This window comes from Mustela nigripes, chromosome 9 (assembly GCF_022355385.1).
Source record: "Mustela nigripes isolate SB6536 chromosome 9, MUSNIG.SB6536, whole genome shotgun sequence".
NCBI classification, from domain to species: Eukaryota; Metazoa; Chordata; class Mammalia; order Carnivora; family Mustelidae; genus Mustela; species Mustela nigripes.
The window spans coordinates 23,542,915-23,561,484 of record NC_081565.1 but is presented as its reverse complement, the minus strand read 5'-3'; the positions used below and the strand labels follow the sequence as shown (position 1 = coordinate 23,561,484).

The 18,570-nt window shown below is 40.7% G+C and overlaps 1 protein-coding gene across 2 annotated transcripts in view; it reads right to left on the bottom strand.

Annotated features, from left to right (window-relative positions):
• Window positions 1-18,570, bottom strand: part of ELP1 (elongator acetyltransferase complex subunit 1) — a 60,292-nt gene that overhangs the window by 29,130 nt on the left and 12,592 nt on the right. For both annotated transcript variants that reach the window (XM_059411123.1, XM_059411122.1), the window contains exons 7-22: window positions 18,006-18,102; window positions 17,425-17,515; window positions 16,266-16,389; window positions 15,252-15,345; window positions 12,518-12,748; window positions 11,330-11,500; window positions 10,380-10,479; window positions 8,353-8,535; window positions 5,520-5,626; window positions 5,107-5,210; window positions 4,340-4,393; window positions 4,150-4,255; window positions 2,738-2,853; window positions 2,075-2,148; window positions 1,278-1,356; window positions 1,101-1,180 (exon numbers count right to left, since the gene is read on the bottom strand). In XM_059411123.1, the coding sequence (XP_059267106.1) occupies window positions 1,101-1,180; window positions 1,278-1,356; window positions 2,075-2,148; window positions 2,738-2,853; window positions 4,150-4,255; window positions 4,340-4,393; window positions 5,107-5,210; window positions 5,520-5,626; window positions 8,353-8,535; window positions 10,380-10,479; window positions 11,330-11,500; window positions 12,518-12,748; window positions 15,252-15,345; window positions 16,266-16,389; window positions 17,425-17,515; window positions 18,006-18,102 (1,811 nt within the window). The remainder of the gene's footprint in view (window positions 1-1,100; window positions 1,181-1,277; window positions 1,357-2,074; window positions 2,149-2,737; window positions 2,854-4,149; window positions 4,256-4,339; window positions 4,394-5,106; window positions 5,211-5,519; window positions 5,627-8,352; window positions 8,536-10,379; window positions 10,480-11,329; window positions 11,501-12,517; window positions 12,749-15,251; window positions 15,346-16,265; window positions 16,390-17,424; window positions 17,516-18,005; window positions 18,103-18,570) is intronic.

The following is an 18,570-nucleotide window of genomic DNA, read 5'->3' as shown; positions in this document are numbered from 1 at the left end:
AAGGCTACAATTAACTTAAAATTTGCATTAAAAAAGATGAATAATGGATGGATAGATGGTACCTTGTGACAAAGCAAATACAGGAAAATATGAACTAGAGAGTCTAAATGGTGGTACAGGATGCTAACTGGACAACTTTTATGTTTAAAAAAAATTTTTTAAGGGACACCTGGGTGGCTCAGTGGGTTAAGCCTCTGCCTTCAGCTTAGGTCATGATCCCAGGGTCCTGGAATCAAGCCCCACATCGGGCTCTCTGTTCAGTGGGGAGCCTGCTTCCTCCCCTCTCTCTCTCTGCCTGCCTCACTGCCTACTTGTGATCTCTGTTTGTCAAATAAATAAATTTTTTAAAAATCTTAAAAAAAAGTTTTTTTTTTTTAATTGGAAAAAAAGTCATCTCAGAGAAACATACCATTTGATTTCATTTTTTTCTTTTTAAGATTTTAATTATTGGGGCGCCTGGGTGGCCTCTACCTTCTGCTCAGGGCATGGTCTCAGGGTCTTGGGATAGAGCCCCGCATTGGGCTCTCTGCTAAGCAGGGAGCCTACTTCCCCCTTTCTCTCTGCCTGCCTCTCTGCCTACTTGTGATCTCTCTTTCTCTCTCTGTCAAATAAATACATAAAATCTTAAAAAAAAAAAAAAAGATTTTATGTATTTATTTGACAGAGAGACACACAGAAAGAGAGGGAACACAAGCAGCTGCGAGTGGGAGAGGGAGAAGCAGGACTCCTGCCGAGCGGGGAGCCTCATTCAGAGCTTGATCCCAGAACCCCGGGATCATGACCTGAGCCAAAGGCAAATGCTCAGTGACTGAGCCACACGGGTGGCCCTGATTTCAACTTCATAAGACAAACAGTCTTATATGTACACCAAAAAACAGTCAATTATAATTCTAAATGACATATTTTCAAGTCTTAGTTTTAAATAGGCTGATTTTAAAAAGAAGGGAAAAGGGCAAGAATCTATTACAGGTAGCATCTGAGAGGTACAGTGATAAAAAAATTACCAAACACAAAGTTAATTTTTCTCCTCTAGCTATCTGTTTGATTTCCTAAACTAGATAAATTATGGATAGGTTTCATGAGTTATTCAAAATACTTACCTCAATTCTGTGAAAAACAAATTAATATGATTTACAGAGTCAATCTGTCTTATGAAGGTTTCCACATTTTCAAGAAACACCTACCCAACAACAAAAAAAAAGGATAAAAAATTTTAGTTCCAATCACACAGGATCGTCTTAGGTAAGCTAGAGTTAATATCAGACCTAGAAAGTTACCTTAGGGTTGTGGTCATGAATCAGATTGAGATTAATTCTTAGTTTCCTCATACATTCAAATGCTTCTTTAAACATAAGTCTTTGAAGAGACAGAGAGAATGGACAGAAAGGTCATTTTACAAAAACTCCCTAGATCCAACACCGTTAATATGATATAAACCAGTTGTAATTAGAATATAGTCCAAATGCCAAACAACTACTACTGGATTTCTACTTCCAACTCAAAAACGAAAAATCAGTTACCAGATTTGCTTGCCTTCGTTTAACAGACGGGACTTTTGCACCATGGCAGTCTGAGCACTATATCTCCACATACACACGACAGAAGATCCACCACAGAACTTAGGTTAAAGATCATTCTCATACAAAGTTTCCCCCAAATAAAGTGAAAATGGATCATTTCCTTCACAACAGTGGCTCAGGCATTCTTGGGTCACAGGCTCCTCTGTACATCTGCCAAAAGCCTTAGGCCTTCTGCCCAAATAAATCCACACAGACATAGTCTGGTGCAATTTCCCTGGATTCACAGAACATCTAAAACCCATATGGATCCCCTCAGGCTAGGAAACTGTATCTTATATGATGCATTTCATGATTCTTTCTACTAGGAATATTTATCAGATTATGTAACATACACATCAAGTGTAGGAGGAAAAAAAGCCTCTGAGAATCTGACTGAAGACATACATAATACAAGTCTTCCAGGCTTCTACGTTTTAAAAACTTCAATAGAATACTTACTATCTTCACATATAAGTCATAACAACAAGCAAACTAGTCATATACATGGTTCTTACTTGTCCAGCCACTTCCGAATCTGAGATAAAACCAGAGCTCGATGATGAACAACTTCTAAGTTTCCCCTTGGCATCTTAAATAGATCAGAACAATAATGTTTTTAATTAAATAGAAAAAATTTAAACACCCAGGATACACAACTTCACCTAACTCAACTCTTCATAATGAAGGGAACTACCACAATCCTGTAAGCACATGAGCACACTTTCAGCAGAATCTGGTTATGCACAGTATTTATTTTGACTTCCAGAGAAGCTTCCCTTCTAGCCTCGCTGGGCACAGCCTGTATAAGCACTCCTTTGTATAAAACTAATGGAGAATCTAGTAAGGAATGGCTTATAATAAATTGTTACAGGGGCACCTGGGTGGCTCAGTGGGTTAAAGCCTCTGCCTTCGGCTCAGGTCATGATCCCAGCATTCTGGGATCGAGCCCCGCATCGGGCTTTCTGCTTAGCAGGGAGCCTGCTTCCTCCCCTCTCTCTCCCTGCCTCTCTGCTTACTTGTGATCTGTCAAATAAATAAATAGATAAATAAATAAAATCTCTTAAATAAATAAATAAATTGTTACAAATGATAAGAGGACCTAAAATACAATCTGCAAGAATTGTTTCATATTGACAGCCTAATGACGATCAGAAACACAGTCTGAAAAATCAGCTTACCTGTAATATAAGCTTTGTGTCCTGGGGCACGACAGTGACAATACGTGAACCCCTCTCCACCTTCCGCAGAGACTCCCCTTTAGACAGATGGCTGCTGCTCAGACCTGCATGTAATGCTAAAGACAGTACTGGCTAAGCCGTAAGAATCACAGTCATGACAAGCCACTGTCCATTAACTGCGTTTGAAACTTTGAAATTTGAAATACATGGTCCAAAATAGGAGAAAGCAGGAATGCCTTGGTGGTTCAGTCGGTTAAGGGTCTGCTTTCAGCTCAGGTCAGGATCCCAGGGTCCTAGCATCGACCCCTGGAACAGGTTACCTGCTCAGTGGGGAGTCTGCTTCTCCTCCTCCTTCTTCCCCCTCCCCTTTGCTTGTGATCTCTCTCTCTCTCAAATAAAGAGAATCTTTAAAAAAGAAAGAACAAAACTAAAAACTTCAAAACAAAACAAACAAAAAAAAAAACAAGCCCACAAAAACAAAATAGAAGAAAGCAATTAACCACCATACCCCTTTGCTCTCCCACTCAACCTTGAGACCTGTAGCCTTTCTGACAAACAATCTCAATCCTGGAACCTGCCCTCATGCATATTCACACATGTAGCGTCTCCACTGATTCAGGCAAGCGGGAGGATGCAGTTTCTCTAGTTCTTAGTACTATCAGTTCACTGTGATCACATCAATGAGAGAATCCCAGTTTCCAAGTTGGAAGCAAAGACAGGAAGTAGAGTTTTCTAGAATAAGAAACACACACACACACACACACAGAGTGGGGAGGGGACACAGGGAATTAAAGGTAAAACGGACAGTTTCCTATAAGCCACAAGATGGAGTCTTTCAGACCTATAATGGAGGGTGGTCACAGTGAGCAAAGGAAGATCACAAAGTTGTTAGAGCCAGTTTGTATCTGCATGGTAACCCAGGTAAAATACTGCATTAGTTATATAATCCTGAAAAAGTTTTGTTTAATTTCACAATGCCTCAGGAATGCCTCAGGAATCCTTCTCTGGAAGTTCTTTGCTGACTCATGCAGAATACTGAACTGATTATGTGTTGAGATTAGGAACTAAGTACATGAATTCTAAAGGTTTTCTTTCTTTTTCTTTTTTTAGAAGATTTTATTCACTTGTGTGACAGAGAAAGAACACTAGCAGGGGGAGCAGGAGAGGGAGAAGCAGGCTCCCCTGAGCTGGGAACTGGATGCATGTCTCCATCGGAGGACCCCGGGATCATGACCTGAGCTGAAGGCTGACACTTAACTGAGCCATCCAGGTGTCCCTAAAGGTTTTCTCACAGTCTAGAACTCTATGATAAAAAGCCAAAGTAAGTGATGAACTTTAAAGTCATCAAGATTTCAAAGCACAAAAGATAATAGAAGAGGGACTATTTTCTACTACACACACTGAACACTTACCGTTAACTGAAGCATCTCTCAAGCAAAAACACTGGCAGGTATGGGAATGTGTTGTCAACAACAAGAATTCACCATACACTGCAAATGATGTGATATTTGAAGCAACCTACAAGAAGGCAAAGGGAAAAGTTAGCTTTGTTACTTGGAGTCAATACTGAAAAGGATCCTACATCAAACCAAGCCTTGTTACCTCTGTGTCATTGATGAAAAAGCGACACCTATCACTCAGACCAAGGACACATTCCTGCAAAGAAATAAAACCGAAATTACAAACAACTCTAACCAAACTAGTTAAACCTAATTTTTCTATCCCTTAATTCTATTGCCCTGTGGTTTCATATCTAAGTCCATGTCAAGACTGAATAAAAAAGACACCCATCCTCATGGCTACCATCTTCTCAGCAGCCACCAAACCCCTCAACCCTCCTCTACCAGACCCTGTTCCTTTCCTTCATTCTCCTATCAGAGGGCATCGTCATATCTACACTGATAGATTACAAATTCCAGAAGAGCAGGGATTAGTCAGCTGTTTTGTTCTACAACTGCTGTATCCTACCACCCACCACAATTATAGACATTCCAACATCTGATGAATGGCAAACTCCTGAATACTATTTTTGATATTACATTTCTGCTGTCCCCAAATGGTAAATAACACTAACTCTGATGATCTGTACAAGGGGGCTAAAAGTCTGCCAATCACATTCTCCTATCTCTTATAAGTTATTCCTTTTAGGAAAGGAATCAACTGGCCACTACATACATGTCAGACAATCTCTTAATTCCATTTCATAGATGAATAAGCTGAGGTTCAGAAATTTCCCACTGTTGCCCTTAAAGGCAACAGTGCTCCCTTAGGAGCCCCAGATCTACCTCCAAAGCCCATATTCTTTTATAATGCCGGCAGTCCCTGGACCACTGCTCTAAGTGGTCGTTTTCTGCCCTGTGTTCACTTGCCTCTCCTCCAATCATGGCCAATTCAGTCTGTGTGCATGGATAAGGAAACTGAACAGGAAATCCACCGGGGTTCTTCCATGGCTCCACAGCCAGAGAGGGTGACTCTGCAGGATTGGCAGATGAAGTTTACACAAAGCGGGTATGCTCACTATGAAACTGTTACATCAATACTTGCTGAAACACTTAACATGCAATTTGGATCACTTTCCAAATATATTTTGGAAACTCATTAGAACACTCTCGTCCATTACAGAATACACCTCCAATTCTACACTACAGCTTAGGGTTTTCCAGGACAGTTAAAAGACCTAACCATCAACGTAGCCCTGATAAGAAACTCACAAGTACACATTCTCGAGAATTAAACATTTAAGTAAATCATAAACACGCTTTCCTAACATTCTGATACTCACCCCAAAAGTACTTAAGTATCTGGCCACCAGCCAGCTGCAATGCTACTGACTTGGTCTTGGAATTGCAACACAGACTGATGATGATTCCATCCACTGTCACAGATGAACTGATGAAAGCAAAAAAATAAAAAATTTTTTTAAAAAAGCAGGAATCAGAGTGTGAACAGACTACTTTTCTCAAAAGTAGTAGTATCCCACCGATTTTGCAGAAACAGGAAAAGAAATAAACAATTTCCCTTTGGCCTGCACTGCCTATTTCAATACAAGATAGATATAATACATACACACAAATGCACGTATATACACATTGATAGATACACATTACTTTGGCCAGCAGAAAGCCAAAGTAATGACCTGTCACACAATGCCAAGACCTGTTTTCCACAATGCCAAGAAGCTAGATGTCTCTGCTGTGAGGCCATCACTCCCATGCCAGCAGCAACTTAATATAACTTATGACAACCTACTGCCTTCATTAGATATGCATGGTATCATTTCTGTCTCCTTAAAATGTATACTGCGGTAAATAAAGCTGTAAGTCTATAGGAAAACGAGCATACTCAATATCTCTTATTGCTATCATATTCATTCATGGAAACTGGTGGGTCTTCATTAATCAGAAGAGGAGAATCTGTTCCTGTCATATTTTTTCCTGTGTCAATGAACAGAGAGCAGACATGTTTAATAGACGTGGAAGAAGTAGCAATAAAAGCAAATGTTGCCAATCTTAACATTTATTCAAAGAATTTTTAGCCAATGTACAAAAAAACTCAAAATGTCTCAAATTTCATGAGGATAAATGATCTGAAAATAGGTTAAGAGGACAGACTCCAGAGCCAAACGGCTGGGACTGGATTGAGGCTCTACCTACATGATGTCAGGCCAGTTACTGAACTGCTCTGTGCCTCAGTGGTTTCAGCTATAAAACAAGGACGCTAATAATATACAATTCCAAGAGGTAGCATGAGAAAGAAGTGAGTTACCACAGCAAAAGCACTGAAGAGTTTCTTTTACAAAACTTAAGCTAGAATAAATATAAGGCATTAAAAGCTATAAGCTCAAACGAGGGACTTTATAGTCCCTAAAGATATTAATATTTTATAAGAACAAAATACTATTTTTGAGATACAAAAGTCAAAGTAGCAGAAATATATATATAAATATATATATACATACATATATATATATTTTAAAGATTTTATTTATTTATCTGACAGACAGAGATCACAAGCAAGCAGAGAGGCAGTCGCAGAGAGTGGGGGAGGGGAAACAGGCTCCCTGCTAAGCAGGAAGACTGATGCGGGGCTCGATCCCAGGACCCTGAGACCATGACCTGAGCCGAAGGCAGAGGCCCCAACCCACTGAGCCACCCAGGCACCTCAGCAGAAATATATTTTAAGTAACTTCTCATTTCCTTTACAGCAAATGAAATGATCTAGTTTTTCTTTCTACAAGCTGATGATAAAGAATTTCAAATTTGGAGAAGCAGAAATGTGTACAACTTAGGTATTTCTATTATAAATTGCTCTACCTTTTATTATTTTTTAATTAAGCTTTTATTTTAATTCTAGTGTAGGTAACAGTGTTGCCTTACTTTCAGGTGTATAACAGAGCGATTCAACACTTCCAGACATCTGCCAGGGCTCATCACAGTAAGTATACTCCTTAATCCCCATCACCTGTGTCACCCATCCCTTCCACCCCATCCGCTCTGTTTTTTAAATTTAAAAAATTTTTATTTTTTCAAGACTTTATTCTTTTGACAGAAAGAGATACAGTGAGAGAGAAAACACAAGCATGGGGAATTGGAGAGGGAGAAGCAGGCTTCCCCCAGAGGAGGGAGCCCAACGTGGGGCTCGATCCCAGGACCGAAGGCAGATGCCCAATGACTGAGGCCCCCCCCGGCTGCTCCCAATCTGCTTTTTTAAATTAAGCTCCTGGTTATCGGAGTTGTTGCATATAGCTAGAAAAATTTTCTGTACCCGTCCGGATATTCACAAAAAGCTTTGTAAAAACAGGAAGTACTATGTGTCAAAGAATAGGAGTTAACGAATACACTAGAATATGTTTTATGTACACAATGAAGAAACGTTCCTAAATTTTGCAGCAAGGGTTTTCATGGAAAACTGAAATCTAACTAGGAAACCCTTAATTACAAATGAGTGTGAAGATTAATATCAGCTTGTTTCAAGAGCGAAGTTTTGACAGGGGAAGCCTAAGGATTCTTGGAGATGTCCAGGCCGTGCCACCTACCGCTCAATGAGGCTTGAGTTACATGAAACAGCCTCACTCGTTACCTGAAACCTGTGACAAACATGCAGTGTGAAACCGAGGGCCAGGGAGCAATAAATTTTAGCAAAGAGAAAGAGAGATGACTTTCTAGCAGTACATGTAGTCAAGTGCCTGAGAGAACACAGAGAAGCCAGAAGCAGCATTCAGAAGTCACCATACCCACTGCAGTGCATGTACACAGACCTTATCATTGATCTTAGTAACTAACCAGGGTAACCACAGTAGCTAATTCTCTTGGGCTAACAGTTACCTGCTGGAGTGTAGTATATGCTGAATTAAAAATTTTAACACATCTTATAAATGTTTCAACCCATTTATTGGTATCTGTCCTGTGGTCCAGCACCCCTGGGTGCATTTTCAGGTTTGTATTGTGACATGACTCAAAACTACACTTAACCGTCTTGCTAAGTGTGTTTAACAAGGAAGCAGTTGCCCTCAACCTTGTTTGCTAGAAGTCAAAAGAGTCCTCCACCCAGCAAAGACAAAAGCATAACTACACTGAATGCAGGAGCACATGGAATGCAGGGAAGTGTCGCCATACCTGATACTGAGTTGTCCGTGGTCGTCATCCATCTCGGAAGGGGCCACAGTCAGATGGTGAATGACAGACTGTACGCCGGACGGACTATGGCTTACAGCCAGGAAAACATCTTCTTGAATCCAGGTGAGAAGGCTGAGCTTCAGAGGGTTTCCTTCTTGATCTTCACCATTCTCAAACTGAATTCTGTTTTAAATATTGAAGAATATCTAAATGAACTTAGTGATAATATGAATAAAGCTCTAATATCACTGAGATTTTCCTAAACGATTTTTAGATTTAGATTTTCCTAAAATGATTTTCCTAAACGAAGAATGAACCACCGTGTACAGAGTCAATTCCTAATTATTTAGAGGGACAAAACCTGCAGTAATGCCAGAATGTTTTTCTTTTTTTTTTTTTAATTTATTTGACAGACAGAGATCACAAGTAGACAGAGAAGCAGGCAGAGAGAGAGGAGAGAAGCAGGCTCCCCGCTGAGCAGAGAGCCCAATGTGGGGCTCGATCCCAGGACCCTGGGATCATGACCTGAGCCGAAGGCAGAGGGTTTAACCTGCTGAGCCACCCAGGTGCCCCCAGAATGTTTTTCTATTTATTTTCGTTTCCTATGTTCTGAGATCTTCAGGTTTGAAGAGAACACCTCAAGAAACTGACTACACAAGAAAATCACTTGCCCCAGGCCTTACGTAACAAACCCCAGAGGTTTTCCACTGTCGCCACTTACCAGCATTCAAACCAGGCTCCAGCAGATGTGTAGGTCTCAGCAGAGTGGGCTATTTTTAAGCATCTCATGTCATAATGACTAATTAGCTTCAGAAACGGATCTCTGGCCTCTAATACCTGCCTCCTGTAGCGTTAATATCTCAGGGGACAGCAGATTTTTGCCAACTCAGGGGAACCCCTAATGTCTACTTCTCCAGCCTTTAAGCCTAAGTGACAAATCCTCAGCATGCACTAAAGAAGCTGGGTCACTACCCTGATCTTCCTACTCAATCAGCTCTCCCTGGTCTCAGTCCCTCCACTGCGTTCCTCCCCACATAGGGGCATTCCCATCTCTGGTTCCCTCCATCATGGCCAGTGCTCCCAGGGCATTTCTGCCAGTCCTAAACTCATCTTTTCTTCAAAGATCAAGATAAGTATTCATGTCCTTCACGAAATCTCCTAAATGACCAGGAACTATCCTCTCAATTTTTTAAAAATCAAATTATATTCTAAATTGCCTTACACTTCCTAGTTTGCCTTAAGTCTGTCCTCTAGTGGGTTCAGTTCTATGGAATGAAATAACCCACATAAATGTTCTTTGAAAATGACCAAGCATTATACAGACAGCCCCCAAATCACAGGTTGAAAATTTATACACATTCATTACCCATACTGCATATATTTAAGAAACATATTACTTATGAAATTCAGTTAGTTTATTGTCCCTATTAATTTATAAATAAAGTAATTTATTTACAGTGATTACAAACATAGGCTTATCAAGTAGAATTAAGTCTTGGATTCTCACAGAAGTTGTATTATAATTAACAATTAGCTTCAGGGTCATTTTACAATACTTACAGTGCACCGGAGGTACTCATTTATACCTAACCATTTATAATACTGTTTTAATGAGAAAATGCAGTCTGATTTCCAACCTGGGAAACTCAACATGCAGCAACCCAAAGTTCTGGAGTGTGGGAAGACCGAATTCGGTCAACCTTACGTGAACAACGCAGACCCCCTCATGTACATAAGTCAATGCGGCTTGTTACCATCCTCATCTCCGCCTTTCCCACACAGAGAACCAAGGGCTACTGGAAAAAATGGGTTCTAAGCCAGCTACCATCTTGGCTCCATTGCCACCCATCAGCACATGGCATTCAAATCTATAGATAACTGACTTCCCCATCTACAGATAACTGACTTCCCCAGCTGACTCAAACACCAGGACCCAGGCATTGTATCTACTTCTTGTTCCACTCAGCAACAGGCGTGGAATAGTAACAGCTACTCCCAGAGGTCCAAATTAATTGCAAACAACGTACTTGTATCTCTTTTCCAGATGAGGTGTTCTAAGAGAAACTTTAAATCCATTTCCACCCACAGCTCCCAGCTTCACTGTAGAATCCACACTTGGACTATCACCTAAAACACAAGAACAGTTACTATCACAGTAAACTACACACATTTTCCCTGATGCTAAAAGTATTGAATTCTGCATTTAATAGGTTCTAGAAGGTAATCCACTTTAGATATAGAGAGATCAGAAACAACCACATCACAACCTCTTTCTTAAATCTCTGTCTGCCTTTCAGACTGAAAATTCAGGACCATTTGAAAACAAGGCTGTCAGTATCATGTGCCAGTATAATTTACAACATAATCATAGAACTCAAAATAAAAACACCTTTCCACTTCTCCTGGACATCAGGAAAGCAACTAGCAACTGACAGAAATGGGATGGTGGAAGGACAACTGGATTAAAAGCTACAACACGTAAGCCGAGATCCTTGTCCGTTCTTGTTCGAGCAAAGTGCAAACACCCTGGCATTCTCTTCCCTCCTCTATGTAACAGAAAAACACCAGCTCTGATGCTGCTCCTAGGAAGGCTGTGAGATCAACTAGAAATATGTGCAAAGGCAATGAGAACCGTAAACCATGTTAAAGACACATAAGATACTATGCTACTTCCAGGGTGAATGTTATTCTTAAATCATTGACTCTTTAAGTTCAACAAACAAAAGGAAGTGCTCTTATAAACCAGAGTGGGGTTAGCCTCCCCCACCCACCAAAAATCCCACAAGTCAATTATATATCAATATCAATTATATATCAATCAATTATATACCTCCATATATATTATCATAATAATGATATTAATTACAAACGTCAAAGTTTTTAGAAACACTGGAGCTAAGGCAACACCACACTGTAATTTGATTTTGTGCAAGAGGGACTTGGCTCAGAACGTCTTAGTAACAATTTTTGAACATACCACATTTATAAACAGAAATCTGGTTACTGGCGTCCAGGATTGCAAGGTCGTTACTCTTCTGGGGGTGTGCAGAGAACACGACCTGATTCACAGGGTGTGGGAGCAGCAGTTGGTATGTGCACATGGGAGGTGGAACCACACTCTGTCGGAAGACTGTCACCAATACCCTGTCTGTGTATGAGAGGAGAGATTAGATACATGGATGTTTAATTTGTAAAATGGAGCATGTGACAGCACAGTACCACTAAGAATGGGGGTAGAAAACATACAGCAATTCCTAAAAATCTTTGCTTTTTTTTTTTAATATAAATAAGCTTAAACACAATATACAGGGAAAATTATGTATCAGGGCTCTGTATCTGACTACTGTCACCTCCAGTCCAGTTGGACTCCTCTGGAGTTGGAGTCCAACTCTTATGAAAAAGGGGAAGAAGGCCAGGGTTCCAGCTTGAAACTGAGGCCAGAAACCAAGCCAGACTGAACCAAGGGTACGATTCTCTTGAAAATCGTTAAACGACTCCCTATGTATGTTTTTAGTAATAAGACATATCTGATTAAACCCTCTGGACAAAACACAGAATTATAAAATCTATATTAGGACTACTACACAGAACAAAATTAGCACACCCAGGCACATTACAATCTTAGAAACAAAGTTTTTCTTTATGTTAGCAGCAGTAAGTAAACTGTCTTTTCAGGTGAAATTGCCCCAATTTCCTCCCCCTCATCAAACAAAATCCTCACACTAGACAGTTGTCTGTGACTTGAACATACTGTACAGATTATATAGTTAATAAGTATTATGTCAAAAAGCAACCCAAATTGGGGGGTGCAAGGGTCAATGTAAATCTGTGTCAGGGCACAAAGGTAAGGCCAGCACGCCCAATGTCACAGGACCACTGCTGTCTTTCTCCACACCTGGGGTCAAATTTTCAATGTCTTCAAAGAGCAGACAAGTAAATTCGTGAAGACTACAGATGGGGGTGGGCAGCAGCAGAGGTGACGAAGGACTATGGTTCTCAGAAGAGTACATGCCCCCTCTAAGGGCATCCCTATTCAATCAAAACAAAACCCGAAGTAAAAATAAACCAAACCACCAAAGCACCACACACATCAAAATTCCCCAATTTTAGTCAAACCACCACATCTGCAGGCACAGGCTCATGGACACACTTCCCAGCTCCTTACTTCCATCAATGACAGCGACATTTGCCATGTCACTAGAATTGTCTCCCGAGCTCCGGTCAGTCGTCCAGTGCCAGTCGTAGCAGAGGTAACGCCAGCCCTGACACAGAACGTGCAGCCGGGACGGGGTCACCGGGTCCCACATCAGAGACACGAGCTTGCTCTTCCCGCAGGTGCTGAAGGGCAGACTCTGCTTGAGATACCAGTGATAGTTCCCCACAGTCCAGAGCTGCACTGCAACGGGAAACGCAAGGACGGCCATCAAATGTCAGACAACCAGACTTCCCATCACCTCCCGGACAGGGGATGGGGGATATTGTTTCTTTTTCAAATGACCCCTCCTGCTCAGCATCTTCATCCAAATAATACTGTCAACAATAATAGTCAAGAAGTAGTTTTCCATGGGGATGAACGAAGGCCAGAAGCACATATGTTCAGGTTATCTCTACTTTCAAACTTTAGGATCACGAGGACAGAAAGTTACTAGGATGACAGTGCTTTAGTGAGTTGTTGTTTTTTTTTTTTTTAAAGATTTTATTTATTTATTTGACAGACAGAGATCACAAGTAGGCAGAGAGGCAGGCAGAGAGAGAGAGAGAGAGAGAGGGAAGCAGGCTTCCTGCGGAGCAGGGAGCCCGATGCAGGGCTCGATCCCAGGACCCTGAGATCATGACCCGAGCCGAAGGCAGCAGCCCAAACCACTGAGCCACCCAGGCGCCCCGTGAGTTGTTTTTTCATACAGATTTACACAGAAGAAAATCAGGCAAGTAGATTAAAAGTATTAAAACACTCAATCTGAGAGCTTGAGTTTAGTATCTCTCTGCTGTATTAGGCTGATTCTTTTCCCCCAGGTGCTTTCCCTACAGTTATGCCCCAGGTGATCTGTTATTAAGCATGACTCAGCTCTCAGAGAATAATCACTACTTATCCTTTATCAGCAGCTGTCCCTTCCAACATCTTTTAAAAGAGTAAGACCTAATGCTGGGGTAGGGAGGAGATGGGAGAGATACTGGTCAAAGAGCACAAACTCTTGAGTTCAAGTTCCGGGATGCTGATGAACAGCACGCTGACTACAGGTAACAGCCTGTACGGTACACCTGAAAGCTGCTGTGAGACTACGTCTTAAATATTCTCACCATGTTAACCAAACTGGGAATTACGTGAAGTGAAGGATGTTAACCAACTTCACTGTGGTAAACACGTCGCAACATATACATGTATCACATCGTCCCAGTGTGCATCTTAAGCTTACACAGTACTGGGGCTCAATAAAGCTGGGGGGAAAAGACCTAATCATGTCGAAACCAATCTTTAAACACTTCTACCAAGCTGTAAGTTGCTGTTAGACCATATACTCCTGTTCTGTGAGGACAAAGGGGCTGTTCCTATGCCACACTTTTATCCCGAACATACCACACTGCCAGCCCCTGCCACCCGGCCTAATCAGTGGTCCGCAACTCTGGCTGCATGTTATCACTAACTTGGGAGCTTTTTTATTTTTTTAATTAAGCATTGACGAATAGTCCCCATTCTAACACACTGAATCCAACTCTGAGATGAGGCCTGGATGGCATTTTCTTCCTAAAGGTACAGCCAGCATTGAGAAGGGCTGTGCCATGAATGAATAAATCACTTCTAGACAACATCTCAGTTCTAATGACTAAAAAGTTTGAAAGCCACTTAAAGAATAAGCAACTAAAAAGATTTATGAACAAAAATATTCAGTGTGTTGCTGTTGACAGGAAAAATTACAAAACTTCAAGTGCCTAACAGCATGAGATTTAATAAGATGTGGCACAAATGAGTATTACAGCAATTTAAAGTGATGCCCATGGGTACTTGAAATGGAAACGTTTGTGACATTATAAATCTACATGTATCATATACATAACTGAGATCAGAGCTATATTGTTTCATACACATAAAATCTGGAAGACAAGAAAATTTTAATAGTGCTCATTACTGAGCAATAGAATTATGGAGAAACTTGTTTCTTCTCATCCTTACTTTCTGATACTTTCATATACTACACAGACACTGAAAAATACTTATCTACAATCTGATCTACAATAAAAAGGTAGAGAGACGGTTCTTTCTTGTAGCTAATGCCATTTCTCTTTCACTGCTACAGCTTTTCCAGCACTTCACCTTCCTGCAGCAACACCATCCATGCAGAGGAAGCACTGATGGCTTGTGACAGTTGGTTTCATTTGTCGACTTGGCTAGGCTATGATGCCCAGCTATTTAAACAAACACTAGTCAAGATAGTGCTGGAAGGTTATTTGGTAGATGTGATTACCTTTCACAATCAACTTTAAACACAAAAGAGTATCCCTCAGAACGTGGGTCTCATAGAAAGTTTATGGTCTTAAGAGCAAAAACTGAGGTTTCCCAGAAAAGGAATTCCTCAAGACTGTATCACAGAACCTGCCTGAGCTCCAGACCATAGGTCAGTCCTTACAGACTTAAGACTCAAGACGGCAACATCAACTCTTCACTGAATTTCCAACCTGCCAGCCTGCCCTGAGTCTATTTGTCTAGAGAACCCTGACTGATACGTGACTAAGATCGATAAACAATCAAAACTAAACGACTCCCTCATTTCCACCTATCTATCCCCTCAGTTACCTCTGATTCTACTACAGAACAAAGGGCAAGGGAGAAAAGCAACTCCACAGCCTACTACTTTCAACCACATTTTATGCAGTGCAAGGCTCAGATACTAGCGCTGTCTCACCATAGGTTTGTAGCGTGCACTTTTCTTCCCTCTGAAGGTCTTCCAGCCAAACTGCAAGCACAGTGGAATCTGCATTCCAGAGCAGGCCATTTACCTAGTAGGAAAAAAAAAAGACGTGTCGCTGGCTTTTAACTATGTATATATTTCAAAATCCTTATCAGAGCTGAATTCCCTGCTCTCACGAGCCAAATAATCCTACTACTTGAGCTGATGCCAGACTATAAATTATGAATTTAATAAAGCAAATCTAGGTAATATGTCATTATGTGTAGGAGATGTTAAAAAAATGCAATATTCTTAAAAATTTAAGACTTAGCCAAATGCAAGTTGACATTTTTAGACAGCAAGTTGGCATTTTTAGACATTTTTAGAAATCTGAACATGAACTAGGAATTAATAGTAAGGAATTATTACTAATATTGTAAGGTGTGATAATGGACCTACCTGCTAGAAATGAATATTAAAGATACAATTTCTAAAATTAAAACCCCAGGAAATAAAAACGTGTGCGTTTAGGTTAGAAAGCAGTGACTGCGTGAAAATGCTACAAAACGTTGGCATCTTTTGAAAGTGAGTACAAAGGACATGGGCGTTCATTAAATTCTTCTCTCAACTTTAACTTCAATTTTTAATTTACTTGCAACATAATTTTAGATATTTATGTTCATATAATTAAAGCTCACCACTTGGTGTTTCTGTGACCCTAATGGGACACAAGTCATTTAAGGTTTAAATGTTATTAATGAAAAGTACCTACCACTGGAAGCACCATGCTTTTGTTCAAATATGAGATTTTCTATTTCTACCTGTGTTTTACCTAGGGTACAAAAGAATGCCATTTCTTCTTTGTCAAAGGTCCTTAAAAAAAAAACTCTCTTTCAAAAAAGATTCAATTATAAGAAACCACTATTTTTATCGCTGTCTACTCTGGAGCTTCTCTTTACACATCCATTCAGATAAAAGCCTCTATAGCTGTGGGAAGTCCTCTCAATTTGAAACAACTCAGGCACTTACCTTAACCTCATCTTTGAGGAAAGGAAGCGTAAAATGTCCATGAAGAAGGCCATTTTTCTCAAAGAACACAATATCCTGCTGATTGGGTTTCTCTTGGGTAGATGCAATCAAACTACCTGAGGGCCTTAAAGCAAACCCCGAGCGTTAGGACATCTGAAAGCACAGCCCGTGGGCTAAGAGCAAGAGGAAAGTCAGAGAAATGATTTTTCCAACAAAAAATTTCGACCCAAGGAAGGTTTAAACTGCACGTCTCTTGCCAAGCACTTCAGCCTGCCCAGAGGAGAGATGCCTCTTCCGAATCTGCACAAAGGTTCCATTTACCCACAAAGACTTACAAATTTAGACTGCACCAGTGTGACTTCTAAAAAGGAAAACAATAAATTTCTAAAACTACTCCAAATATAATGTCTTATAAAAACATAATGTAGCTCTCCTTCAAGCCTATGACTTCAGCGACCATTCCAGGCTCAGGTGCTTCATAAGAATTCTCAATCGACTTAAAATATCCCAATCACCTCATCTTGTTCATATTTGTCTCTACAGTTTTAATTTAAATCCCTCTCTTTGCTCCATCATTCAATCGTCATTCAAACACTGGTAGGAAACATGACATCTAAAACCCAGAGACCTAGGGGTTTGGCATGTAACAGATGCTACTGAAAAGGAAACATTTCTTCGGACTTTACTCAGGGCAGCTGCAGAGACCGGACAGGAGGTAAACTGAGCCTGAATCCAGCCTGCATTTTCCTTGGCAAGCAGAACCTTCCAGTGAAAGAGCTTGTGGGCTGTGCAGAGAAGAGACCCCTTTTCCCAGTTTTCACCAGAGCTCCACTGCCCCATAGAGCTTTGTAGACTATGACTTCCCTTCTAAGCACCACTCTCTGCGATACACAGTGGCTTCATACAGGCCTGCCCTATAAGTTGTCAAATGTGCAGGCCTTGGAATGACATCTGTGAAGAAGCTCTGAATCCATTACTCAAATTGAATTCAAAATGAAGAAAAATGAAAACGAAAAAGATATGGGCTTATGGACAAATGAGAAGTTAATATCCTTCTGAGTTACTTTAACACCTGTACTCAACAGGTACCACTATCCCTACCAGTAGTTCCAAGATCCTCTCAGAGGAAGAAGTTAACAAAGTTTCTTCTCCAACTCACTTCCAAGCCAGAGCTGGTCCCAGTCCTGCCACAGGCTCACTGGTCGACTGCAAAGCAAATTCTCGGTTCCAAACTCTGACCTTCCGAGCTCCTGGGCAGCAGGCAGGGTCAAAATAAACAAACTTAGAATGTTGTCAAGTCAGAACTATTCAAACATCTCATTAATGAAAACCACCAAGTAGATTAATCTGGTTAAGAATTTATACCCAACAGGTAGGAGGCTGGACCAGATGACTTCAAAGAATTCCTCTAGTTCTTAGCTCTAAATGCATTTAATATCTAAAGCAGCACCTTGTATGTATAATTTTAGAAAGCAAAAGGAAGAGGGGCGCCTGGGTGTCTCAGTGGGTTGGGGCCTCTGCCTTTGGCTTGGGTCGCGCTCCCAAGGTCCTGGAATCAAGCTCCCGTGGGGCTCCCTGCTCAGCGGGGAGCCTGCTTCACCACCCCAACACCTGCCTACTTATAATCTCTGTCAAATAAATAAATAAAATCTTTAAAGAAAAAAAGAAAGAAAGTGAAAGGAAAAATCCTCCTTGAACTTCATTAATTTTTTTTTCTTTAACTGCAATTTATTTCCATACCTGTCTCTGGGCAAACAACACTCACAGCAAAAAACTGGCCGTCACCACGCCACGTCACTTGTGGTCTATGGTCATCCCAGGGCAAAGCCGACTCGTACTAAAGAGGTGAAGGAGCACAAATGTTACTGGAGGACTTAAATGGCCCAGAATCAAACAAGCCCCAGGCTATTAAAGTTACATCTTTTACATGAGGTTTCAACTATCTAGAAAACCAACTTCACAGAATCCTCAAGAAGCCTTCTAGAAGGTCTCTTAGGCCCAGAAATCATCAAGAAAAGAGAACAAAACAAAATCTGTCTTTAGGCATAAAAAAAAAAAAAAAAAAAGTGGCCTCCAAGCACAGCAACATAGGAAAAGAGCTGCACATCTGGATATTAAATAAAATGAGCTCAGGAATCTGCCAGGTATCTAGGATAAGGAAATAAAATGTTTCATTTATCTAAATCTAAGAGGGTAGACTTCTGGTTCTTTGATGACTGTGTAAGCTTCACAATAGTACAGAGACGAGTTAAGAAGATGAGAGGAAGGCAGGCAGGGAAAACCTGAGGCAGTAAAACCAGTAGCA